This window comes from Chiloscyllium plagiosum, chromosome 23, assembly GCF_004010195.1.
Source record: "Chiloscyllium plagiosum isolate BGI_BamShark_2017 chromosome 23, ASM401019v2, whole genome shotgun sequence".
Classification (NCBI taxonomy): Eukaryota; Metazoa; Chordata; class Chondrichthyes; order Orectolobiformes; family Hemiscylliidae; genus Chiloscyllium; species Chiloscyllium plagiosum.
Window position 1 is genome coordinate 35,378,551 of NC_057732.1, and position 27,236 is coordinate 35,405,786.

General features: G+C 44.9%; 2 protein-coding genes across 7 annotated transcripts in view; one reads left to right on the top strand and one right to left on the bottom strand.

Moving 5' to 3' along the window:
• The window catches only part of LOC122561777 (thymidine phosphorylase), a 69,168-nt gene extending 55,304 nt beyond the window's left edge, over window positions 1–13,864 (bottom strand). For 3 of the 6 annotated variants that reach the window (XM_043713920.1, XM_043713916.1, XM_043713918.1), the window contains exon 1: window positions 13,754–13,864. The gene's annotated coding sequence lies outside the window, so the exon portion shown is untranslated. Of the gene's footprint in view, window positions 1–12,575; window positions 12,650–13,753 lie in introns of all 6 variants that reach the window. The other 3 variants (XM_043713917.1, XM_043713919.1, XM_043713923.1) reach the window with 2 other exon arrangements.
• odf3b (outer dense fiber of sperm tails 3B) overlaps window positions 7,851–27,236 on the top strand; it is a 30,057-nt gene continuing 10,671 nt past the window's right edge. Inside the window, exons 1-2 of the mRNA XM_043713209.1 lie at window positions 7,851–7,959; window positions 13,632–13,832. Of these exons, the coding sequence (XP_043569144.1) occupies window positions 7,851–7,959; window positions 13,632–13,832 (310 nt within the window). The remainder of the gene's footprint in view (window positions 7,960–13,631; window positions 13,833–27,236) is intronic.

The following is a 27,236-nucleotide window of genomic DNA, read 5'->3' on the forward strand; positions in this document are numbered from 1 at the left end:
CCAGTTTCCTCATTTCCCCTCCCCCCACCTTGTCTCAGTCAAATCCCTCAAACTCCCCACCGCCTTCCTAACCTGCAATCTTCTTCCTGACCTCTCCCCCCCCACCCCAGTCTGACCTATCACCCTCACCTTTACCTCCTTCCACCTATCGCATTTCCAACGCCCCTCCCCCAAGTCCCTCCTCCCTACCTTTTATCTTAGCCTGCTGGACACACTTTCCTCATTCCTGAAGAAGGCCTCATACCCGAAACATTGATTCTCCTGCTCCTTGGATGTTGCCTGACCTGCTGCGCTTTTCCAGCAACACATTTTCAGCTTATGCTTGAAACATCAACTCTCCTGCTCCTCAGATGCTGCCTGACTGACTGTGCTTTTCCAGCACCGCACATTTTGACCCTTAACTTGTCTGTCTTACCTATAATACTCCTAGCATTAAAGTAGAGGTCATCCTACCACAACTTACTCCCTTGAAACTCAACATGACTGAACTCCCTCTGCCTTGGCTCCTGTACTATATTATGCAGGGTGCCTGTTGCACTAACGCTCTGTGACCTTCCCTGAGCCGAAGTGGTTTGAACTGCACCCAAATGCATTAGCAGACCCACCCGCAAGGTTTTAAGTCAAGTTTTGGTTTCGTTGCAGACCGTCCGACTTGTGCCTCTCACTCGGTGGGATCATGGCCGATCAATCCCTTAGCTTCACATTTGTGCTTCTTACCAAAGTGCACAAATCTCAATTTAAAATATTTCAATTGTCTCCCAATATCTACATGCCTTTGAAAGCAGAGTTCTAGATTTCCATAATACTTTAGGTGCAGATATTTCCTGATTTCGCTTGAACATGGCTATTAATTTTAAGTTTCACCCCTTTGCTCTGGATTTATCCACCAGAGAAAATCGTTTCACCATATTTAGCCTCATGACTCCATTTACTATTTTAAACTAAAAGTCAGCTAAAGCCTCCTATTAATCATCAAAATAAGAGATCAGAGACATTTCTTGGTCTCTGTCTACTCTAATACTAACTGACAGAGCCCCTAGAGGTGACATCACAGTGGTATGGAGTGGAGACACAACGACATTGGACTCCTCAGTGATGACTCAAGCCCCATGCAGTGTCAAGGCATCAGGTCAAATATGAACACGCAAACCTCTTGCTCATTACTGCCTACATCCTCTCGCAACTGATGAATCAGTATTCCATGTTAAACACTACTTGGAAGAAGGACTGAGGTTGGAAAGAGCACAGATGTATTCTGGGTATGGAACTTAAAGTCTCATCACTGCGAGTAGCTCAGTAGCACCGCTACTGAATAAACTGCCTGAGTCCTGAAGAACATACCACACAGAGTTAAAAATCACACAACACCAGGTTATAGTCCAACAGGTTTAATTGGAAGCACACTAGCTTTCGGAGCGATGCTCCTTCAGCGTCACTCCGAAAGCTAGTGTGCTTCCAATTAAACCTGTTGGACTATAACCTGGTGTTGTGTGATTTTTAACTTTGTACACCCCAGTCCAACACCGGCATCTCCAAATTGTGAATACTACACAGACACAGCCTACAGTAGCGGGTAAAAGAATTAACACAAGGGAAAAATCTAATTATCCTTCATCCTACCTACTACAGATACATTTGCCCATGACAGTATTTCTAGACTATTGCATAATCCTGTTGAAGCAACAATCTATTGTAACACTAAGGACTGCCTTCTCATGGATTGTGAGCCATGACCACCACGCTAAATGGGATAGATTCAGAACAGATGCAGCATCTCAAAACGGGCTATCCATGAGAAATTATTAGCACACATGCTAACAGAATGAAAGATGGCCGCATGCTGTGTGATGGATTAATGCAAATTAGAGCTGGTGGGTGTTGGAGTCGGGTGCTAACGGAGATGTAAGAGGGAGTGATTTGGGGGAAAGGCAGTGACTCTGGTTTGGAATGATATCTCAAGGGGCAGTCTGAGACATGGTGTGATGGATCAAAAGGCTTGTGGGCACATCCTAAGAGGGTGCTGAAATCAATACCCATTCAGCGTCTGCAGCTTCCTTTTTGCATCCAGACTGTTTTAAAGTCTAGTCAAGCCAACCCTCCATGTGTATGGAAAAAAGGACAAAAAAATCAGCAGAAATAAATATGGGCCCAGTACAAGCAGAGACAGAAGAAGCTAAAAATGGAATAAAAAAATGTCAGAGAAACTTATCTGTATCTTACTTTTTTGGCTGAGTATGAGTTGCGTCAAGTATTCTAAAGGGTTTCTTGCTGTATGTCCTGGTGAGATTTCTCACTGTAACTTACCATACTTACCATTAACTCCTACCCCATCCTTACATCAGTCCTCCCATCTGACCACATGCAGTTCCTGAAATAATGAACTATTCACTGGATATCTGCCCCTTGCTTCTGATCCAGTCTGTGAACTGGGTACCTGTCACACAGTTATACAGCATGGAAACAGATCCTACTGTCCAACTAGTCCACGCCGACCATGTTCCCAAACTAAACTACTCCCACTTGCCTGCATTTGCCCTGTATCCCTCCAAACATTGCTATTTTTGGGAGTGTTGTGACAGCGAATGCTGTGTCCTCTGTTTTATGGAGACATGGCTCACTCCTGCTATGCCTTGCAGGCTGAGAAGTTCTCCATAAGTCTCATGGACTGCACAGCAGCCTCAGGTAAGCCAAAAGGCGGGAACATCTGCCTCCTAATCACCACCTTCTGGTGCTCAGACGTGGGTACCCTGTGAGTTAGTGCTCCCCGGACATAGATTATCTCCCAGCGAAATGCCATCCCTACTACCTGCCACACGAGTTCACCTCCGCCATCCTGACAACAGTCGACATACCACCCCCTGTGGAGATGAAGGATGTTCTGGATGAAACTGACCCTGCTACAAATGCTCTGGAGACGAAATTCCCTGAGGCTTTATTTATCATGACTGGTGACTCAAGAGGATGCTACCAAAATACCGCCGACACATCTCCTGCCCCACCAGGGAACCAACCATCCCTGACCACTATTACACAACCATCAAAGATGCATCATACCCCATCCACATTTGGGAAAATCAGATCACAATGCTGTGTTCCTCCTCCCATCTTAGAAGTTGAAACAAGAGGACACAGTAGAGAAAGTAGTTCAATGCTGGTCTATGGCAGTCGAAGAGCTTATTTGGGACTGCTTGGATTTGGTGCACAGCACCATATTCAGCAGCCAACCTAGATAAGTACACCACCATGTCATGGACTTCATCAGCAAATGTGTAAACGAAACCATGCCAAAGAAATCAATCCATGTGTTCCCCAGTCAGAAACCTTGGATGAACTGAAATTCATTGCCTACTGAAGACCAGGCCTGACACGTTCAGGTTGGATGACCTGGACTTATACAGGAAATCCAGATCCGACCTCTGCAAGCCCATTAGTGATGCCATGAGGCAATACCGGATTAAGTTAGACTAACCACACGGACACCCACCGCCTGTGGCAAAGCCTACACCACATGATGGCTACAAAAGGAAGCCAAACAAATTAGTGGTCAAAAATAAACCTCTCCCTGATGTACTCAAGGCATTTTACGCTGGGTTCGAACAGAAGGTCAGTGAAATGGTGTCTCTTGCCCAGTCAGCCCATGATGCACCTGTTCTTTCAGTCCCCACTGCAGATGTCAGATTGGCCTTGACAGTGAACCTGAGGAAAGTGAATGGCCCAGATGGAGTCCCCGGCCGTGCACTCAGATCCTGCGCGGACCAGCTGGCGCTGACATCTTTGACCTGTCCTTGCTAAGACCTGAAGTTCCCACCTACTTTAAGAAGACCACCTTCATCCCAGTACCAAAGAAAACAGATGCAACGTGCCTCAATGACTACCGCCCAGTGGCTGTGACCTTCATAATTATGAAGTGCTTCGAGAGGTTGGTCACAGCTAACTGCAGCCTCCCGGCCTGCCTCAATCCTCTGCAGTTTGCCCACTGGCGTAACAGGTCCACAGTAGATGCCATCACCCTGTCCCTACACTCATCCTTGGAACATTTGGATAACAAGGACACCTATGTCAGGCTCCTAATCATTGACTACAGCTCTGCACTCAACACCATAATCCCTACTAGACTAATCTCTAAACTCTGAAACCTCGGTCTCTGCTCTACCCTCTGCAACTGGATTCTCAGCCTCCAGACCCACAGATTGCAATCAGTGAAAATAGGCAACAGAATCACCTCCACAATAATCCTCAACACTGACAGCCCACAAGGGTGTGTACTCAGCCCCCTACTGTTCTCCATGTACACATGTGATTTTGCAGCCAAATCTCATACAACTGCCATCTGCAAGTTTGTTGACGACACCACTGTTGGAGGCCGGATATCAAACAATGAGGAGTCAGAACACAGGAAGGATATAAAGTGCTTGGTATCATGGGGCAATGATAACAATCTCTCTTTCAATGTTGGCAAAATAAAAGTTCTGATCATTGACTTCTGGAAGCATGTCCCTATCTACATCAACGGAGCTGAGCTGGAGATGGTCAAGAGCATCAAGTTCCCAGGAGCAATGATCATCAACGATCTGGCCTGGACCTCCTATGAGATGCGATGGTCAAGATGGCACAACAATGCCTCAGGCAGCTTAAGAAATTCAGCCTGTCCAGAAGGACCCTCAGCAACTTTTAGAGATGCACTATAGAAAGCATTCTACATGGGTGCATAATGGCCTGGTCCAGCAACTGCTCTGCCCAGGACTGTAAGAAACTGCAGAAAGTTGTGTGTACAGCCTAGGCTAGTACAGAGGGGAACTTCCCATCCATGGACTGCATCCACACTTCAGGGTGTTAGCAGGAAGGCTGCTAACAATGACCCCTCCTGGCCCAGTAATGCTGTCTTCCAATCTCTTCCGTCAACACACACACACACGAACAGTTTCTTCCCTGCTGTTATAAAACTGTGGAACGGACCTCTTTTATTTCAAACCTAATGCTGACCTTGGTTTTATGCATGTCCTTCTGCAACCATAACCTTGTATGCCTTGCTCTAAGTACCTTATGATCTGTATGTCCTTATTTATCATGATCTGCCTGTACCACTCACAAAACATATCTTTTCATTATAGTTAGGTACATGTGACAAAAATAAATAAAAACAAAAATCTTATTCATATTCTTATCCAAATGTCTTTTAAATGCTGTAACACTGCCTGCACTTCCTCTTGAAGCTCATTCTACACACTAACCAATTTCTGTTTAAAATAATTGCCCCTCACGTCCTTTCTAAACTTTCTCCTCTCATCTTAAAGATATGCCCCCTAGTTTTGAACTCCCCCACTTTATGGAAATGGCCTTTGCTATTCACCTTATCTCTGCACCTCATGATTTTATAAACCTCGATAAGATCTCCCCTCAACCTCCTATGGTCTAGTAAAAATAGTCCCAGCCTATTTTTATAACTCCATCTCTCCATTCCAGGCAACTTCCTGGTAAATCTTCTCTGAACCCTCTCCAATTCAATAATATCCTTCCTGTAGCAGGGCAACCAGAACTGCATACAATACTCCAAAAAAAGGCCTCACCAACATCCTGTACATCCTTAACACAATGTCCCAACTCCTGTACTGAAAAGTCTGAGCAAGGAAGGCAAGCATGCTAAATGCCTTTTTAACCACCCTGACTATACATGAAACATTTTTTCAAAGAATTATGTACCTGAACCCCTAGGTCTCTCTGATCTACAACGCACCCAGAGACCTACCAGTAGTTGTATATGTCCTGCTCTTGTTTGTTTTACCAAAATGCGATACCTTACATTCATCCAAATTAAACTCAATTTGCCACTCCTCAGCCCATTGACCCAATTAATCATGTGATCTCTTTGTAATATTATGCCACCCATTCTGATGTAACCCACAAACTTGCTAACCGTTTGTCCCATATTCTCATCCAAATCATTTGTAGAAGTGACAAACAAAAATGGCCGCAGTCCCGATCCCTGTGGCACACCGCTGGTCACAGGCCTCCAGTCTGATAAACAACCCTCCACCAGCCCCCTCTATCTCCCACCAGCAGACTTTCATTGCTAAATGCTGGTGTTCCAAGCAATGCAGCTCTGTGCTTCCTGCAATCAGAAAGGTGCCCAGACGATCAAGGGGTTGATAATGTTGGATGTCCATGCCCATGGACGGGGGGGGGGGGGGGGAGCTGCACGTGGTTACTGGCCATGGGTTGTGCCCAGAGATGCCGTTTGGTGCTGACTCCCATGGATGTTCCTGGCAGCTTAGTGACAATTTGAAGGCACTGGGTACCTGCTCTGACAGTCTGCCCAACTGCTGCTCTCTCTCTGGGCTCCATATCCACCTATGGTATACTCTTCTCCCTACCTTATCTTGAACACATATACCAACCCTTTCCCAGCTACAACCAGTGAACTCTGATTTCTCTCCACAGATGCTGCCAGACCTGCGGAGCTTTTCCAGCAATTTCTGATTCTGGAATCATCAGGGCGATTTCAGGTAGAGCAAGGACATTGAGTACATGGGGGGGGGGGGGGGGGAACTGAAGCTCCTCGCAATTCACCCGGGAGCCGAGCCGAAACCATGCCTTTTTCATACTTCGCATTGTTAGCTAAGAAATTGATCAGGTTTGGTCATCAATCTTTACACAGGGGTTGCTGGGAGACCGTGCTGACAATAGCCATTTCTCCCCCCAGCCCCGGGCCGACCATCATTGATCTCTGGGAGCCGGAGGCAAGAGACGTTCAAATCTTTGACCAGGACAAAATGTGGGTATAGAAACCGCTGCCTCTCAGTGGGCACCTTCCCAGGACAGAGACGGAACCAGTCTCTGGATAATAAGCATTCCACCCCTTTCCAGTGGAGTGCGAGCTCCCTGTGTAAGTGGAGACGCTGAAGGAATTCTACCACAAAGGATGCTCCGGCTCTTTCACCGTCTTGTCACACTTCCGTGTTCTCTGATTGATCACACTCCTGAGTATTACTTGATGTTGTTACTTGTAGAAAGGGACAGGCAATAAGCCACTCTGTCTCCTGTGCAAGGTGCTGAGTTGGGGCTGAGGATGGTATCAGATTTCATCCCCTGACCTGTCATTAGCCATTACCTGGACCCAGGGTTCTCTCCAAACGGGGGAACCCACCGCTGCACATACTAATGCACCTCAGATCCTTCCTCCTATTATTTCCAGGGAACGCTTGTGCTGAGCTAGGACGGACCGTATGGCTGTTTGTTCAAGTTCTGACCAAGGCTCAGTCCGTAGTCTTATTTCCTCACCTTCCCAACAGTGTTAGGTGATGAAAACCTTTCAATAAAACAAAGAATTGGGGATGCTGGAGATCTGAAACAGAAGCAGAAATTGCTAGAGAAACTCAACAGGTCTGGCAGCATCTGTGGAGAGAAAGCAGGGTTAACCAGTGTCCCTTCCTCAGAGCATTTGTCAGCACATGCATCTCAAATCCCAGAGTGGAGCTGGGAATACACATAAGGTAGACAGGCAGGAGGCTGGGGGAACACGGGCAGCATCAGGATGTGGAGAAGTCGATGTTTCAGGTGTAACCCTTCTTCAGGACTGGGGTGGGTGTAAGGGGAGCTGCAGATAAAGGGCGTGCAGAGGGGGCAGGACAGGGTGGGGCAAAATGCTGGAGGGCTGAGGAGGTCACGGCATTGTAGCAGCGAGAAAGGGACTCAAAGTGCACGTCTGAGGGTACCCGCAAGGGGCTCGGATTAATGCCCGAATTAGAAAGCATCACTAAACATTTTCATAATTATTTCCAAGTGTGAACTCAATTCTAATCCCTGTGCCCTGATTTCAAATTCATGCAGTAAGATAGATCCATTCGCCTAGCATGCCGGCTGACCCTTGGGTTGGAACATGGAGGCCTCACAGGCCGAGATTGGCGGTTGCAGCTATGTACAACAGTCCAGGTCCCAAATACTTGTTGAGAGGACAAACAGGTCAGTACTGCGTGCATTAGTGTGAGATTATTGTGACTGGGACAAAAGCTCAGACCATGACAAATGACTTCCTTCTGCCCAATCAGAATGTCATTTCACAATGATGTGCAGAAACTCCTCTGCTGTCTTCATATTCAGACACTCCATTTCCTACCCCCTCCACGCTCTGCATACTATCAGAGAAGGGGAGCTCTCTCCTCAGACCTCGTTCCATGGGCTAGAATTATTCAGGCAGCTGCACAAAGACCTGAGAGTCCCAAGGAGTAAACATGATTCCAATGTGTCTGTGTATTCCATGTGGGTTCCTGTTCCACTAGATACATCACATGCCACCCTTGAATGTTTAACCAATCTTACCAAAGAGAATCTGATAATTCACAGAGTAACATTCAAACTGAGCAAAGATCTGGAAACGAGGAGACATGGCCTGGGGAATTTGTTCTGGGGCCAAAAGAGATACTGTTTCTCCAAGAGAGATAGCAGCTTGTTTGGTGAGAAATGCAAAGCTGTATCAATGTGCCTCCTGAGAGAGCCACTGGTGACACAGACATCCCAGAGCACGGATGAAGTGAACACAGAAACTGCTGGAGAAACTTAGCTGGTCTGGCAACATCTGTGGATAGTGAAACAGAGTTCATGTTTCAAGTCTGATATAACTTCTTCAGAACTGAAGGATATAAATTCAGAATATTTATAAAAATATACTTTTGACAGAGGTGGAGAAGGGGCAAAGGGAAGGGTAGAGTCCAGTGCAAAAGACAAAGGGGTTATTAATGGTGGAAAAAGAGATGTAAGGTGGGTGTACATTAAGGTGTGAAAGAGACAGAATGGGTCTTTATTACTAAGAGCACAGTAAACAAGACACACATTACAGATGGTCATTGGGTGGGTGTGGTGATGTGTGGAGAATGTAAGACAAATGTAATGTAATGCAATTAGTTTCTGAAGTTCTGGGGTTCAGTAATGTGACCTCGAGGCTGTGAAGTGCCCAAGTGGAAAATTCCCTTCACCGTTACCCTGCCTCTGTCAAAAGTATAAAAAGTAGACATTCTCCAATATCTTTCAATTCTGAAGAAGAGTGATTACAGACTTGAAAATTAAAATATTTCTCTAACATTTCAATGACTCTATGACTGAAACCCAAGACACACCTTTCAAATGAAGCAGTCATTTACCTGCACTTCATATCTAGTCTACAGTATTCGCTGCTCACAATGTGGTCTCCTCCAAACGAGAGTCAAAATGCAGACTGAGTATCTGCTTTGCAGGCCACCTATGTTCTGCCTGCAAAAAACAGGCTGAGTTTTCAATTGCCTGCCATTTCAACACACCATTGCATTTCCTGGCCAATATCTGTCTCTTGCTTGCTGGAGTACTCCAGCAAAGCTCAGAGTAAGCTGGAAGAACAACACCGCATTTTCTGCTTGGGAATCCTGCAGCCTTCTGGATTCAACATCGAGTTCAATGATTTTAGGGTCTGAGTACCTTTTCCCATGCCCTAACCCCAAAACCCAAGTACCAGGCCTTGCCAGCACATGAGCACACAAACAAACCTATATCAGCCACTAATGGTCCCCATCAGCAGCTTTTCATTGTCCCAGGCTGACTTTTACCCATTCCTTTGTCCGTCCAACAGTTGTTCTCTCTCTCTGGGCTCCATATCCAGCTCTCATTTGCTCCTTCCCCCTTCCCTCACCCTTTCTCTAACATTTGTATCAACCTATTCCTAGCCGCAATCAATTCTGGAGAAGGGTCATTGGACCTGAAACATTAACTCTGATTTCTCTCCACAGACGCTGTCAGACCCGCTAAGAGTTTCCAGCATTTTCTGTGTTGGTTTCAGATTTCCAGCATCTGTAGCATTTTGCTTATATTAGAGCACAAAGATATCTTCTCACACAAACCTATTTTCTTCACACTTTTGACGATAATTCTGATAAATATGACTTTGAGCAGCTGACTTCAATGACTATCGGCGAGACTGTCAAATATCTAGTTTAATTTAGTTCACATAATTTAATCATTATGGTAAAAGCAAAATTTCTGAGCAACTATGACCCTCTGTTAATGAATGAAGAGTTCAATTGCTTCATAAACAATTGGTAAATTCAACATCATACATCATCTCCAGTTGGCTATTGACAGTCAAACTGAAATACTGATGCTGGTAAAGAAATTATACAAATCCAGCCTAGATGTCTTGGTATGCCCCGATGGTGGGTGATGTTCCACTATTTGTTGCAGTTCCAGAAGGCCAACCCCAAATCACTAAGCTTCTGGATAAAGAGGGATGAAATGGCCCTCTAGGTTCTCAGTAATTCCTCCAAACTCCGTGTTATGGAATCCATAGAATCCCTACAGTGTGGAAACAGGCCCTTCGGCCCAACAAGTCCATACCAATCCTCCAAAGAGTATCCTGCCCGCCCCATTCCCCCATTTACTCATTAACTCCAATCCACACATCCCTGAACACTATGGCAATTTAGCATGGTCAATTCACCTAACCTGGATTGTGAGAGGAAACCGGAGCACCCCGAGGAAACCCAGACATGGGGAGAATTAACAAACTCCATGCATACAGTCGCCTGAGGCTGGAATCGAACCTGGGTCCTTGCGCTGTGCGGCAGCAGTGCTAACCACTTCTGAGTCCATGTGTGGATATGGCTGGAGAACACCAGAAACAAATGCTTAGACAAAATGCTCTGGTTCCCCTTCTTTAATCACCTGTCCCCTCACAACATGGTTAATTTTGTCCTCCCATGTGGAACCCCGTCTCCCTAATCCAAATGAATTTATGTATTTAAATGAGCCAATTTAAACAGGCTGTCTTGAGATAACAAGGAACAAGCTTATTAGGTATTACTTAAAAATGAGAGAATTTATCATCAAAACACGATTCCAGCTGGTTAGAAAAAGAGATCTGTGGCTCAGCCTTTGAATTGTTCATGAACAGTGGAGGGTTGAACATTGTTTCAGTGGATGTTTACCAGTACCATGGACAGTTGGAGTCAGTTCCGTCGGCCTCTGTCCAGACAGCACTTAAATTACCAACTTTGAAAAACACGAATTGGAATTACAAGTTATAATGTCCACAGTACTTCAGCTTTCTGACCTCTGATCATGTCAGTATTCAAGTCAGTCCTTGAGTGGAGAAACATACCTTCTGAAGGAATGGAAAGTAGTCGAATACAAAAACACCCATACCAAAACTAAGCTTCCAATTGCAAAAAAAGTGGAAGTTGTACTGAATTGGAAGCTGTAATAGACATGAGAAATTAAATCAAAATAAAATAGCAGAAAGCTAAATCTCAGTTCAACAAGATTATCCAACTATTGGCAGCGTTATTGGAAAGTGTGATGAATCCCTCTTTATGAAAGCATTTTTTTTGTTGTGCTGTAAAGCAATGTTCTGTGAAAATGGCAAAATTGTAACTTTCAGAGGTATAGAGTTGCAAGAGTAGTTAGGTGGCAGCATTGTTCTGAAGTGGAATCTATTGCAATGCTTGTAACAGGACATTCAGGAAGGTTCTGATTCAGCAAAAAGTAATTGTAGCAATGCAAATAGTCAGAGGAAGAGACAGATACACAGTCAGACTATATTTCAGGATGGCAGTGATTAGAAGTACTGGGAAGAAAGTTGAATTGAGGAGAAAGTGAGGACTGCAGATGCTGGAGATCAGAGTCGAGAGTGTGGTGCTGGAAAAGCACAGCAGATCAGGCAGCATCCAAGGAGCAGGAGAATCGATGTTTCGGGCATGAGCCCTTCTTGAGGAGCCCAGAGCAGTTGGATGATCAGCCATTATCATATTGAGTGGTGGAGCATCTAAAGGTCGGAGCTGAGATTCACAAAAAGTCATGCAGAGCTGAGAATGTGGGAAGTCATTTGCTTTCTGTTGGGGATGCCCAAAGACCTCAGAAGAAGCTTGTGAGCCTTAATCCTTCAGTACTGCTGTGAGACTGGTGTGCTGAAAAGCCATAATCACAACTTCCTTGATGCAACTGAGCAAGCTTCAAACTTGGGGAAGCCTCAGGAGTTTGCTGAAGCTAGCTGGCAGTGAGAAGCTGGTGCTGTGCCTGTGAATACATATGGCGGTGCCATTTTAGAATCATGGGGAGGGTAGGTCCAAGAAAATCGGGGGGTGGGGTGTACCAGATGGATTGCCTCTTGACAGGGAACTTCAAGGTTAAATCAGCAAAAACTTAAGAATTATGATCCTTGTGAAATTTAATGAGTTGATGTCCTGAGGGAAACTGATGTAAATTACATGGGATCTGTCTGATCACATTTGCAAACTGATGTGCACTGTGGGATGTTTGATCACAGTACAGTTAACTACATGTAAACCTGGGTGTTCACTGTAAGGTCTACATTTATTATAGATCTTTTCACTGTTCTAACTTGTATAATAGAGTCTCGCTTTTTATTCAGGATGGTGAAATCTTGTAAGCTTATTCTTTTAGCATACTCCCAGGAACCACCTTTTGTCTCCTTTAAAGATAATGGTTACTGTTCCCCAGCCAGATCATATCGTAATGTGGTCATCTCATCCAGGATCATAACAGAAAGTTGGTACTTATGGGTTGGGGTCATAAAAAGGTTCAGTCAGGATACAAACCTTCAATTCTCTCAAAGATTCAGACCAAGTGACAACTTGGTATCTGAGTAGTGATGTTGTCATCTCGATTGTATCTAGTGGAAATGAACAACCAGTTATCGCTATCACAAGCTCATCCTTACAATAGAAATTTCAGGTGGCTGACAATGAAGGTTGAACTCAGCATCTATGCAAACTATAAATCAACCCAGAAGCCAGCAACAGCCTAACAATGGAAATGGAAGAATAACACGTATAGCAGGTATAGCAACAACCACAAATGACATGGGAACAACATCTCCAATTGTACAAGTTTGGAGTGGCACAGTGACTCAGTGGTTAGCACTGCTGCCTCACAGCGCCAGGGAACTGAGTTTAGTTCCAGCCTCGGGCAACTGTCTTTCTGGAGTTTGCATATTCTCCCCATGTCTGCACAGGTTTCCTATGACAGTCCAAAATGTGCAGGTTAGGGTGGATTGATCATGCTATATTGCCCATAGTGTTCATGGATATGTAGGTTAGGTGCATTAGTCAGGGGAAATATAAAATAATAGGGTGGGGAATGGGTCTGGGTGGGTTACTCTTTAGAGGGTCGATGTGGACTTGTTGGGCCAATGGCCTGTTTCCACACTATAGGGCTTCTATGATTCTATTCTATGAATTCCTAATACAGCTGTGTGACCAGGTTGTTCCTGTTAAATGATCTCAGATGTCCTTCCTCTTCCCAGCAGCACTGGGAATTTCTTCAACTCTTAACGGTATAAATTCCGACCAGCGTTAGGAATGTCATTGTAACAGAATCAACATATCACATGACCAAAGTCAATGACAATTCCACTATAGCAGGCTGTTCTATTGTTAAAATCAGTTGTTCTTTGCAACCAATCAAACCCAGTGTAGAAGGGCTGGACCCTGGAAGATCAGATGGCAATTGGAATGTCACTGCTTGCATATTCAGTTTCTCTGGGCTAGAGGGATACAAAACCACCAGCTATTGCTACACGATGAGACTGAAGTTTCAAGATCATGCAACGCAGTCTCAAAGCTCCTGACATTTCTTATTGGCCCTTTCTCCAGGTTTCTGGGATCATGATGTCACAACGAACAGAGCACCTGCTTATTCCATGGCCAAGCGGCATCCAGGACTGAAGGATAGTGGTACACCTGCACCAAGAACACTGCCAGAAAAGATGACTCACCATGGGAAGGACAGTGTTCCCGCCTGGACAATGGCTCACCGACACAAAGACTACGACCCTGGTAGAACCCCAGGACCAGGTCAGTGCTGAATGGCCAAGGACTGTGCAGTACTGAAATAAAGAGAAAAAGGGGAATTAGCAAATTAACTCACTTGTGTATCGCTAATCTAGTTCACATCCCCAGCTTTGTTTGCCCTATGCATGCTTCAAAGCTGTAAACAACTGAAATTACACTCCAAAGCATTTCTCACCCTCCCTCCCATTCAAGATGCTCCTTAAAACATACCTCTTTGACTAATCCTGTCATTACATCTGTTTATAAGGTCCGGCCTCAAGTTCAGTTTGAAACTAATTCCTATGAAACACTTGTGGATAAGTCATCATGTTAAAGGTGCTAGATAAATGCAAATTGTTCAGTTTTGTTGTTGGATGCTTCTGATTTTGAAAGTTATGTAATGGTGGCTGCTTTGGGCTGTCTGTTAATTAATTGTCATGAGTCAAACTTCCATGTGTTTTAGCTATTGCAGTTTCTAGCTATCTTCCCTCAGATATTCTAGCCATTCTCCTTAGCATGAGCATTTAAGGTGTACTGCCTCAGTGTAATGAAGAAGTTCAATATTGAATGTAATGTCTTTCACGATTGCTTCTGCATGCTCAAACAGGAATGCTAAAGATCGAATGAAAATATCCAAATGAAGAAGAACGTTTGACAAAAATGTGATCACTTCTCCCACTGCTGCTTGTGTGATCTTTCTTTGCACAAAGTGATAGTTCCATTTGCTTGAGAATTTGCATAGCTTTCCTTTCTATCCAATTGGTATGAGTAAATGTTTCATGAATTATAAGGTGTCCTCACTGAAAGGCAGAGGTGTATTCCTAAAAATCACAACTTTATGCGAAGCTAAAACCAGAGTTTGTTTTCTGAGGACACTTTCAGCCTAGAAAAGCTATTGTGAAAACTGAAATATGGTGTTAGATAGGTCATTGCACCTCTTGTATTTTACACACGTGCATTTGTAGCTGAAATAATTTGCAAAACAAAACAATTAAAGACTTCTAATGAAGGGTCACTCGATCTGAAACATTAACTCGGATTTCTCTCCCAAGATGCTGCCAGACTTAGAGTCATAGGGTCATAGAGTCATAGAGATGTACAGCATGGAAACAGACCCATCAGTCCAACCCGTCCATGCCGACCAGATATCCCAACCCAATCTAGTCCCACCTGCCAGCACCTGGCCCATATCCCCCAAACCCTTCCTCTTCATATACCCATCCAAATGCCTCTTAAATGTTGCAATTGTACCAGCCTCCACCACTTCCTCTGGCAGCTCATTCCATACATGTACCACCCTCTGTGAGATAGGCAATAAATGCTGGCTTTGCTCGCAATGCGCTCATCCTAAAAAGGAACAAAACTAAGAATAATTAAAAATAAAAGCAGACCAGATTACCGTATGGCATGGGTCAGTGGGAAATGCCCCATTTGAGGGTAGTGGACAAGAAGAGGCATCAATGAGATTTTGGTTACTTCCTCAAAAAACCCAATCAAGTTTGTGAGATACAATTTCCCACACACCAAGCCATGTTGGTAATGCCTAATCTGCCTTTGTCTCTCCAAATATATGTAAATCTTGTCTCTCAGAATCCCCTCCCAGAACTTACCCACCGCTGATGTCAGGCACACCAGTCTATAGTTCCCTGGCTTTACCTTGCAGCCTTTTTTGAATGAAGGCCCGTTAGTCAACCTCCAGTCTTCTAACATCTCACCCGTGGCCCTAGATGATACACATCTCTGCTAGGGGCCGTGAAATTTCTTTCTTAGCTTCACACAATATCCTGGGATACACCTGATCAGATCCCGGGGATTTATCTACCTTTTTTGGGGCAGGGCTTTGCAGCAGGAGCAGGAGTAGTGAGAGTGAAGACCAAGGGGCTGCCGGGAAGGTAAATTAATCTGTTAATAAATTACCTGGTGAATTGGCGGACTGCATACTGTGCAGGTGTAGACATGGGACTGCTGAGTAAGGAAGGTAATATTTTTGGGCAGTTGCTTTACCTGAAACACTACTTAGCATGTGTCTCTCCCCCCCCCATCCTCCTTCTCATACCAAAACAAAGTTTTATTGCGTCAATTCGGTTAGATTACTAGTTTTCTTCAATAGTCTCTTTGTGAATTGAGAACATTGGGAATGGACGGTCAGGCAGGTGAATGCTCCTCCTGTAGAATGTGGGAGGTAAGGGTCACCATTAGTGGCCCAACTGACTTCATCTGTGGGAAGTGCACCCAACTCCAGCTCCTTGGAAACCGCAGTAGGGAACGGGAACTGGAGCTGGAACTGGATGAACTTCGGATGATTCGGGAGGCAGAAGCGGTAATTGAGAGGAGTTACAGGGAGGTAGTCTCACCTCAGGTAGAGGAAAAAGACAGATGGCTGACAGTCAGGGGATGGGAAGGGTACAGGCAGACAGTGCAGGGATCTCCTGTGGCCATTCCCCACAGGAATAAGTATGCAGTCTTGGATACTTTTGGGGGATGGGGAGGGAGCGGAGTGACCAACTGGGGAAAGCTATAGTGTCTGACATGAGCCTGGCTCTGTGGCTCAGAAGGGAAGGGGGGAGAATGGAAAAGCGCTAGTGTTGGGAGACTCAATAGTTAGAGGAATGGACAGAAGGTTCTGTCATCGTGAACGGTTCTCCCGGAAGGTATGTTGCCTCCCAGGTGCCAGAGTCAGGATTGTCGCTGATCGAGTCTACAAGATTCTGAAGGGGGAGGGTGAGCAGCCAGAAGTCATGGTGCACACCAATGACATAGCTAGGAAAGGGGATGAGGATCTAAAAAATGATTTCAGGAAGTTAGGTTGGAAGCTAAAAAGCAGGACAGGCAAAGTAATAATCTCAGGACCACTACTGGTGCCACGTGCTAGTGAGGAGAAGAACAGGAAGTAAGTAAGTGCAGCTAAACACATGGCCACAGGGCTAGCGTAGGAGGGAGGGCTTCAGATACGTAGATGATTGGGTACCTTCTAGAGAAGGTGGGACCGGTGCATGAAGGATGGGTTGCACTTAAACTGCAGGAGCACCAATGTCCTGGACAGGAGATTTGCTGGAGTACTTCAGAAAGGTTTAAACTACTTTGGCAGGGGGATGGGAAACAGAGCTACAGATCAGAGGAGAGGGTAGTTGTTGAACAGGCAGAAATAAAATGCAGAGAGTCTGTCAGGAAGGATACACAGTTGATAAGGCAAAGGGATAGGTTAAAGTGTGTCTGTTTCAATGCAAGGACTGTCAGGAATAAGAGTGATGAACTTGAGAGTATGGTTCAGTACTTGGAACTATGATGTTGTGGCTTTAATGGAGACATGGATTTCACAGGGGAAGGAATGGTTGCTGGATGTTCCAGGGTTTAGATCGTTTAAAAAGATCAGGGAGGGTGGAAAAAGGGGAGGGGGTATAGCATTGTTAACCAGAGAGTGCATCACAGCTACAGAAATGAAGGTTGTTGAGGAAGGTTTGTCCACTGAGTCAGTTTGGGTGGAAGTTAGGAACAGCAAGGGAACAGCCACTGCATTGCAGATGGTCTGGATGGAGCCAATTTTATCAAGTGTGTCCAGGAGGGATTCCTGACTCAATATGTATATAGGCCGACTAGGGGGGAGGCCATATTGAATTTGGTGCTAGGCAATGAGCAAGGCCAGGTGTCACATCTCTTGGTGGGAGAGCATTTCAGTGACAGAGACCACAGTTACCACACCTTTACCATAGCCATGGAGAGGGATAGGAGCAGACAATATGAGAAGGTATTTAACTGGGGGAGGCGAAATCATGCTGCTATTAAACAGGAGCTGTGAAGTATAAATTGGGAACAATTATTCTATGGGAAATGCACAACAGAAATGTGGAGCCTGTTTAAGGGCCACTTGTTGCAAATGTTGGATAACTTTGTCCCACTGAGACAGGCAAGGAATAGTAAGGTGAAGGAGACTTAGATGACAAGAGCAGAGGAGCTTTTCATCAAAAGGAAGAAGGAAGCTTACTTAAGGTTGAGGAAGCAAAGATCTGGCACAACTTTAGAGGATTACAGGGTAGCGAGAAAAGAACTCAAAGATGGACTGAGGAGAGCTAGGAGCGGACACGAAAAAGCCTTAGCGGGAAGGATTAGGGAAAACCCAGAGGCATTCTACACGTATGTGAGGAATAAAAGAATGATCAGAGAGAGGGTAAGGGCGATCAGGGATAGTGGAAGGAACTTGCGCTTGGAGTCTGAAGAGGTCTGAAGAGTCCTAAATGACTTTTTTGCTTCAGTTTTCACTCAAGAGAGGGACCTTGTTGATAGTGAGAACACCGTGGACCAGGCTAATAGGCTTGAACAGATTGATATTTAAGAAGTGGATGTGCTGGAAATTCTGGGAAGCATCAAGATAGATAAGTCCCCAGGGCCGGACCAAATATATCCAAGGTTAGTACGGGAAGCAAGGAATGAGATTGCTGCACCTCTGGCGATGATCTTTGCATCCTCACTCTCCATGGGAGTAGTATCAGCTCATTGGAGGGAAGTGAATGTTGTTCCTCTGTTCAAAAAAGGGAATAGGGAAATCCCTGGGAATTACAGACCTGCCAGTCTTAAGTCTGTTGTAAACAAGGTACTGGAAAGGATTCTGAGAGATAGGATTTATGAGTATTTGGAAAAACAATTTGATTAAAGATAGTCAGCATGGCTTGGCGAGGGACAGATCGGGCTTATGCCCGAAACGTTGATTCTCCTGCTCCTTGGATGCTGCCTGACCTGCTGCGCTTTTCCAGCAACACATTTTCAGAGGGACAGATCATGCCTCACAGACCTTATTGAATTCTTTGAGGATGTGATGAGACAAGTTGACAAAGGTTGAGCAGTGGGTGTGGTGCATATGGATTTCAGTCAGGCATTTGATAAGGTTCCCCATGGTAGGCTCATTCAGAAAGTTAGAAGGTATGGGATACAGGGAAATTTGGCTGTCTGGATACAGAATTGGCTGGCCAAAAGAAGACATCAAGTGGTAATGGATGGGAAGTATTCCACCTGGAGGTCGGTGACAGTGGTGTCCCACAGGGATCTGTTCTTGACCCTCTGCTCTTTTTAATTTTTATAAATGACTTGGATGAAGAAGTGGAAGGGTGGGTTAGTCAGTTTGCTGATCACACAAAGGTCAGTGGTGTTGTAGGTAGTGGGGAGGGCTATTGCAGGCTACAACAGGACATTGACAAGATGCAGAACTGGGCTGAGAAATGGCAGATGGAGTTGAATCTGAATAAATGTGAAGTGATCCATTTTGGAATGTTGAATTTAAATGCTGAATACAGGGTTAAAGACAGGAATCTTGGCATTGTGCAGGAACAGCGGGATCTTAGTGTCCATGTACATAAATCCCTCAACATTGCCACCCAAGTCAATAGGGTTGTTAAGAAGGTATTTTAGCTTTCATTAACATGGGGATTGAGTTTAAGAGCTGTGAGGTTTTGCTGTAGTTCTATAAAATCCTGATTAGACCACATTTGGAATGTTGTGTCCAGTTCTGGTTGTCTCATTACAGGAAGACTGTAGATGCTTTAAAGAGGGTACAGAGGAGATTTACCAGGAGGCTTCCTGGATTGGAGGGCATGTCTTATGAAGAGGGGTTGAGTGAGGTAGGGCTTACTATACTGGAGAGAAGAAGTAAGAGAGGTGACTTGATCGAGGTGTACAAGGCAATGAGAGACATAGATAGAGTAGATCGCCAGAGACTTCTCCCCAGGGCAGAAATGGCTGTCATGAGGGGGTCATAAGGTGATTGGAGGAAGGTATAGGGGAGGTGTCAGAGGTAGGTACTTTATAAAGAGAGTGGTGGGTGTGTGGAATGCACTGCCAGCAGTGGGAGTATAGTCAGAGACATGAGGGACATTTAAGCAACTGCTGGACAAGCACAGGGACAGCAGTAAATTGAGGGATGTGTAGGTGTTGCTGATCTTAGGTTAAGATAAAAGCTCGGCACAACATCGTGGGCTGAAGGGCCTATACTATGCTGTACTGTTCTATGTTCTATGTTTATACATATTAACACCTTCAGTACATCCTCTACAGTTGTATGAACATTATTTGAGATATCACTATTTATTTATTAAGTTCCTTAGCATCAATGTCTTTCTCCACAGTAGATGCTGACTCAAAATATTTATTTCGTACCTCACCCATTTCCTCTGGTTCCACACATAGGTAGCTTCATTGATTTTTAAGAGGTCCTATTCTTTCCCTAGACACTGCTTTGCCCTTAATTCACTTGTAGAATCTCTTTGGATTCTCCTTAATCTTATCTGCCAAAGCTATCTCCTCTCCTTTTTGCCCTCCTGACTTCCCTCTTAAGGGTACTCCTAATGCTCGTATACTCCGCAAGGGATTCACTTGATCCCAACTGCCAGTACCTGATCGTTGCCTCTTCTTTTTCTTGTCCAGAGCTTCACTATCTCTTGCCATCTAGTGTTCTCTACTCCAGCCAGCCTTACCCTTCACACTAACAGGAACATACTGTCTCTGAACTCTCATTATTTCACTTTTGAAAGCCTCCCACTTGCCAGACATCTCTCTCCCTGCGAACAGTCTCCCCCACCCCAATCAACTTTTGAAACCTCAGTGCAATACTGTCAAAATTGGCTTTGCCCCAATTTACAACTTTAATTTTCATACAAGGCTTGTCTTTTCCATAACTAGTTTAAAACTAATAGAAGTTTAGTCATTGCTCCGAAAGTGCTAGCTCTGTTTATTCGAAATATCAATGTTTTAATCTCAAAAAACTAAGTATAATATTAACTTTGCAGTTATACATTAGAAGAAAATAATTCAACTTGCAGAACATCAGAAACATTTCCTTGACATGCTGCAAATTGAGTTTTCACACGTTCCACACGACCACTGACCCCCAGAATTGTCAGTGTCCAGCCCACCAACCCAAGGTGTGCAGCTCACCCTCCCCAGATATCAGCTACCTCCCAGCAACTCATTCCCCACCTCAGTCTGCAGCTCCCCCTCAACTCCCAGGCGTGTAGCTCTCCCCCCAACCCCAGTCTGCAGCTCTCGACCCCTCCACCCCCCAACAACTCCCCCTGCACCCTCTCACATCCACACCTTCCTTCTCAAAGGGAAAACAAAGGTTAGTTTTATGGATCTGCTCACAATTGTCAGCCATTTCTGCTGCCTGTCTCACAGTCACTGTCCTCTGGTCTTCAACATGGGTTCTAATTTCTGAAGGTAATGAGTTTTTTTAACATCTTCTGAGAGAATAATCTCTCTGAGCTTCAAATGAGATAATTACTCCTCGTGCCTATACTCACTGGTTAAAATCAATTTGCCTTTACTCTTTCCAATTCAGGATAGGGATGGCTAGTCTGTCACCTTAAAATGCAAAACCTTTGCCAGTAAGCATCAAACCAAACTCATATACACCCAGAAAAGCCATTTTTGCAGTGTGCTTTAAGCTGGTATTCTTTTCCTTGGTATTTCTCGTTCACTTACCTCTCCGATTCAGGTTCTCAAATCTCTCTTTATCATTCTCCTCTCTCTCTCTCTTTGATCTCCAATTCAATTCCAATGCCCTTTCTCTTTAACTGCCTCATCTCTTTTATGGCCAAACTATTTTAATGACCTCCATTACTCATTGTTTGGCGTATCTGTTCTGTTTTGTATTTCCAGCAATTCCAACTGTTGTGGGATTTTTGAACTGTACAGGAAATTGCACCTTTAAATCATTTACCAGTTGGAGCATGTTGCTCTCAAAATTTGACGAACCAGTTAAGTACACTTAGATAGTGGCTTGAGTTAATATTTCCATTTGGAAAATGTTGAAAGTTTTCACTCACAGAGAGTGAGAGTGTTAGGGAAAGAGAGCAATATCACCTGCTGGTAAGGTTTTTGGAGCTCTGAGCCCATACTACGCTCTCTTCTGATCTTTTAGATTAGATTACTTACAGTGTGGAAACAGGCCCTTCAGCCCAACAAGTCCACACCGACCCGCCGAAGCGCAACCCACCCATACCCCTACATGTACCCCTTTTTACCTAACACTACGGGCAATTTAGCATGGCCAATTCACCTGACCTGCACATCTTTGGACTGTGGGAGGAAACCGGAGCACCCGGAGGAAACCCACACAGACACGGGGAGAATGTGCAAACTCCACACAGTCAGTCGCCTGAGTCGGGAATTGAACCCGGGTCTCTGGCGCTGTGAGGCAGCAGTGCTAACCACTGTGCCACCGTGCCGCCCACTAATCAACCTATTCAGATATGTTATTACACATCTCTGGAAGCAGCTGGGATTTGAACCACCGTCTACCTTACTCAAAGGTAAGGACACTATCACTGCACCACAAGAGCCCCTCCTCTCAGCTCTGTGATAACCTTCAACTAATCCACAAGCTGTTGCTTGGCAGTTGGGTTTTTTCTCAAAGATATCTGTTGCCAATGTTTCTCACACAATGATCTTGATTCAGCCAAAGGACACCGCTCTGCCCCGATCAGTTGGTGCATTATACCCAATTCCAGGCACCACACTTTAGGAAGGGGATGACAGTTCTTGAGAGAATGACATTGATGGGGGGGTGGGGAGACGACAGTCATGGCTGACATTAACTGTTTTCCCCTGTGGTGTGCTTAATCAGGCTGCAAGCATGGTGAGCAGAGCCTCCGTCATCTTCTCACCACTTTCCCAGTGTAATCCATAATGGGAAAGCCCAGGGCCAGCTCCCCACTCCATTTCAGGCTTCATCTTATCTGTGCTGGTCAGAACCTGTGCTGCATTTCTTAGAGCTACTGAGAAGGTGGTGAGACATGGCTGTCTCCCATTCTATTTCTTGCCCCTCCTCTCTCCAAATTGGGAAAGACGTGCCGCGTCTGGAAGCGATCTAGATGAGCTGCCAAGCTCTTTCCTTTCTCTGCAAAACACCTGCACTCCCACAGGGGAATGAATATTGGGCCTGACTCATGATCCCTTCTTCCGAGGTGGGAAGGTGGGAGGTGATGGTGGAGTGGGGGGGACAGGAGGATCGCTGCAAATAATAACCCACGGGAGCACTGAGGGGCATTAGATGCTTTGTGTGAGCTAGCTTTTGAGATTAGGAGAAAGTGAGGACTGCAGATGCTGGAGATCAGAGCTTAAAAATGTGTTGCTGGAAAAGCGCAGCAGGTCAGGCAGCATCAAAGGAACAGGAGAATCGACGTTTCGGGCATAAGCCCTTCTTCAGGCTCATTCCTGATTCTCCTGTTCCTTTGATGCTGCCTGAGCTGCTGCGCTTTTCCAGCAACACATTTTTAAGCTTTTGAGATTAATCAGGGTCAATCCAGTAGTAGGTGAGTCAGAGCAACTCCAAGCTAAGAGACAAGAGAAGGCCAGTCAACCCCTTAAACCACTTCTGCCATTCTTTTATCTGTATCTTAGCTCTGTTTAGTTGGGTTTTTTTGCTTCACACTTCTTGAAGTTTTAGCCAAATAAATGTACTCAAGTCCTGAGGTGGGGTGGGGGCTTGAATTTAAGAACCTTCTGTATCAGACGAAGGTGCCGTCGCCAAGTAATAGTTGACAGTTGATGGACTAGACTTCAGCTTCCTTGGCAGTGATAGCTCTGTTCTGTGTTTTTAGTGGTTACCTCTGCTTTTTGAACTTTGCTTGACTCCTCTCTTGAGGCCCTCTCCATTTTACACCATGTTTTTCCTCATATAATTGGGAGCGGACAATTTAGTCGATCAACAATATTCAATAGGATCATAGCTGATCTAAATCTAAATTCCTTTTTCTTGAGTTAACTCCATCTCCCTTGATATTCTGACCCGACAAGAAGCTCTCTATCTCAATCTCGTTCTAATCCACAGCCTTTTGGGTCAAGAGGTTCAGTTTACACCACCCTTTGTGTTCTTGTTGCTTTCATTTCTAATCATTTAACTCTAATGTTATGATACCCCAAGCAGAAAAGATAGTCCCTTTGTATCATGTCTGTCAATTTATCAATTTAATTCAATTTGATAGCCAGGCAACCAATTCAATGGGATTCAGCTAACTGAGCTCTTGTAACCCATTGGTAGTTCCCACTAAGTAAGGACACCGAGGTTCAAGCATACCTGCTCCAAAGGCGTGTCATAATGTGTTTAAGCAGGTTAGGATCACAAATAAATATGGCAATATTTGGAACAGAAATTAATAGATGATTGTAAGTTGATGTAAGAAGCCCCACCTTTGATAGACAGGTAGAAATAAGCTGTGTTCCTTGAATTACCAACAGAGAATAATTTATGACAACTTTAAGGTGTTGCTAAGGAACACTCTCTCTTTATTTTTGCAAAGTGCTCAAAATCACATTGTTATTGCTTTTGGCTGGGTTTCTCAAAAGCTGTTTTACAACTTTGTTCACTCTGTGCAGAGTGATGTGTGAGCAAACAGCACCAAGGTCTGCCCATCTGGCATATGAACTTTGTGAGTTGGGGTTGGAGGTTCTGCTCTGGGTAAGGTTGGAATGGGAGCTTGTGATTAAAACCCTGGTGCTTGCCTGCAAATGGAGTTCCATCATTGTCGCCAGCATTGACAAAGTTCATCGAGGGTCAGGGGAGGCTAATGCCCTTGATTTGCTGATGAATCCAATTAAAGATTGTTTAAGAACTCAGAGAACATAGAGTCATAGAGATGTACTGCACGGAAACAGACCCTTCTGTCCAGTCCATGTGTTCATTTCTGGTCTCCTTCCTATCGGAAAGATGTTGTGAAACTTGAAAAGGTTCAGAAAAGAATTACAAGGATGTTGCCAGGGTTGGAGGATTTGAGTTACGGAGAGGCTGAACAGGCTGGGGCTGTTTTCCCTGGAGCGTCGGAAGCTCAAGGGTATCCTTATAAAGATTTATAAACATCATTAGGGGCATGGAAATGGTAAATAGGCAAGGTCTTTTCTCTGGGATGAGGGAGTCCAGAACGAGAGAGCATAGGTTTCGGGTGAGGGGGATAATTTAAAAGCGACCTAACTGGCAACTTCTTCATGCAGAAGGTGGTGCATGTATGGAATGAGCTGCCAGAGGAAGGCATAGAAATGTACAGCACAGAAACAGACACTTCAGTCCTACTCGTCTACACTAACCAGATATCCTAACCTAATCTAATCTCATTTGCCAGCACTTTGCCCATATCCCTCTAAACCCTTCCTATTCATATATCCATCCAGGTGCCTTTTAAATGCTATATTTGTACCTGCCTCCACCACTTCCTCAGACAGCTCATTGCATATACACACCACCCTCTGTGAGAAAAAGTTTCCCCATAGGTACCTTTTATATCTTTCCTCTGTCACTCTAAACCTATGCCCTCTAGTTCTGGACCCCACCCCACCCCAGGGAAAAGACCTTGTCTATTTATCTTATTCATGCTCCTCATAATTTTGTAAACCTCTATAAGGTCACCCCTCAACCTCCGATGCTCCAGGGAATACAGCCCCATCCTATTCAACCACTTCCATTAGTGCAAACCCTCCAACCCTGGCAACGTCCTTGTAAGTTTTTTCTGAACCCATTCAAGTTTCACAACATCCTTCCGACAGGAAAGGTTGCATCAAAATATCTTGCTTAGAATGTTGCAATGGCACAATTACACAAACTTCTACTTCTTGCAGTGCTGCAAGTGGTGGAGGCTGGTACAATTACAGCATTTAAAAGGCATCTGGACGGGTATGTGAATAGGAAGGGTTCAGAGGGATCTGGGTGAAGTGCTGGCAAATGGGACGAGATCGGGTTAGGATATCTGAGACATGTCGAGGGAGATATTGAGATTGTACTGGAGGTGAATGGGCTGCACGCTGGGGCCTGAAGGTGGAAACACAGGGAAGCCACTGTGGGAAACTCAATGGGCGCTTAAAAGGGCAAACCACTCAGAGGGTGGGGACACTCAATCATTGGCTCACGAGTGACTTCAGGTGTGCACTTGGGAAGAGTGGGCAATATGCACTCGGGCAGTGCGGCAGGGAATCACTCTCTTGCAATTGGAAGGGCCAGAAGAGGAGGCTTTCAGACACAGCAGCGAGGTGAACGGAGCCAAAGGAAGGCAGCAACAGGCCAAGGGAACACTATTGCCAGGTTTTGGGAACTTGAGTACAGTAAATTTGAAATCTGCAAATATAAAGTGGAGTCAATAAAAAATTACTTGTGAACCAGACTCTTACAAAGATTCAACTTGTTCATTCATTAAAAAGGACACAATTTAAGCCTGAGATGAGGAGGAATTACTTCTGTCAGAGGACTGAGAGCCTTTGGGAACTCCTAGCCACAGGAAGCTGTGAGGGCAGAGTCCTTGCATTTATTTAAGACGGGGGTAGATAGATTCTTGATCAGTCAGGGATATAAGGGTTACAGGGGAAGGACAGGGAAGTGGATGTGAGGAATATCAGATCAGTCACAATCCTAAAGGATGGTGGAGCACACTTGAGGGACCAAATAGCCTACTCCTGTTTCTATTTCTTATGGTCACATGGTCCTATTAGAATAGGCTTTGTTGCCACATGTACTCAAATGAGTACAGTGAAAAGTGTACAAGTCACCACTCAGGGTGCCATCTTACGTACAATGGTCAGCTTCTTCAGTTACAGTTCTTAGCAAAACAGGGAAGTAAATAGTCCAGCATTACAGATGCTGGCCTTCAGGGAAGGACACCCAAAATATTTGAACAAAGATCAATACTGCACAGGAACAGGTCCTTCGGCCCTTCAAGCCTGTGCCAGCACATTTTGCCCTTCCGTACTAAAACTGCCCTCACTAACAGGATCTGCAACCCTCTATTCCCTTCCTGTTCATGGATTCATCCAGGTGTTTCTTGAATACAGCTATTGTGTCTGCTTCCACCACCTCCTCTGGCAACTTAAGCCAGGCACTCACCACTCTTGGTGTGAAAAACCTGCCTCACACATCTCTTTTAAATTTCCCTCCCCCTTGCACCTTGAACCTATGCCATCCAGTAACTGACCCCTTCACCCTGGGAAAAAGCTTCGGAATTTCCACTCTATCCACGTCATTAACAATCTTATAAACTTTTATCGGGTCACCCCTCAACCTCCTGTGTTCGAGTGAAAACAAACCCAGTCTATCCAACTTTTCTTCATCGCAAAAATCCCCCATACCAGGCAACATCTTGGTAAACCTTTTCTGTACCGTCTCTATAGAATCCACATCCTTCTGGTAGTGTGGTGACCAGAACTGTCCGCAATATTCCAAGTGTGGCCTAAGTAAATTACCATAAAGTTGCAACTTAACTTCTCTATTTTTATATTCAATGCCCCTTTCAATGAAGAGACAAAACGTGTGGTGCTGGAAAAGCACAGCTGGTCAGGTAGCATCTGAGGAGCAGAAGAGTCGAAGATTCGAGCATAAACTCTTCATCAGGAATGTTGTGGAGGGACTCAAGGGGGCTGAGAGAAAAATGGGAGGGGGTGGGGGCTGGGGGGAGGTAGCTGGGA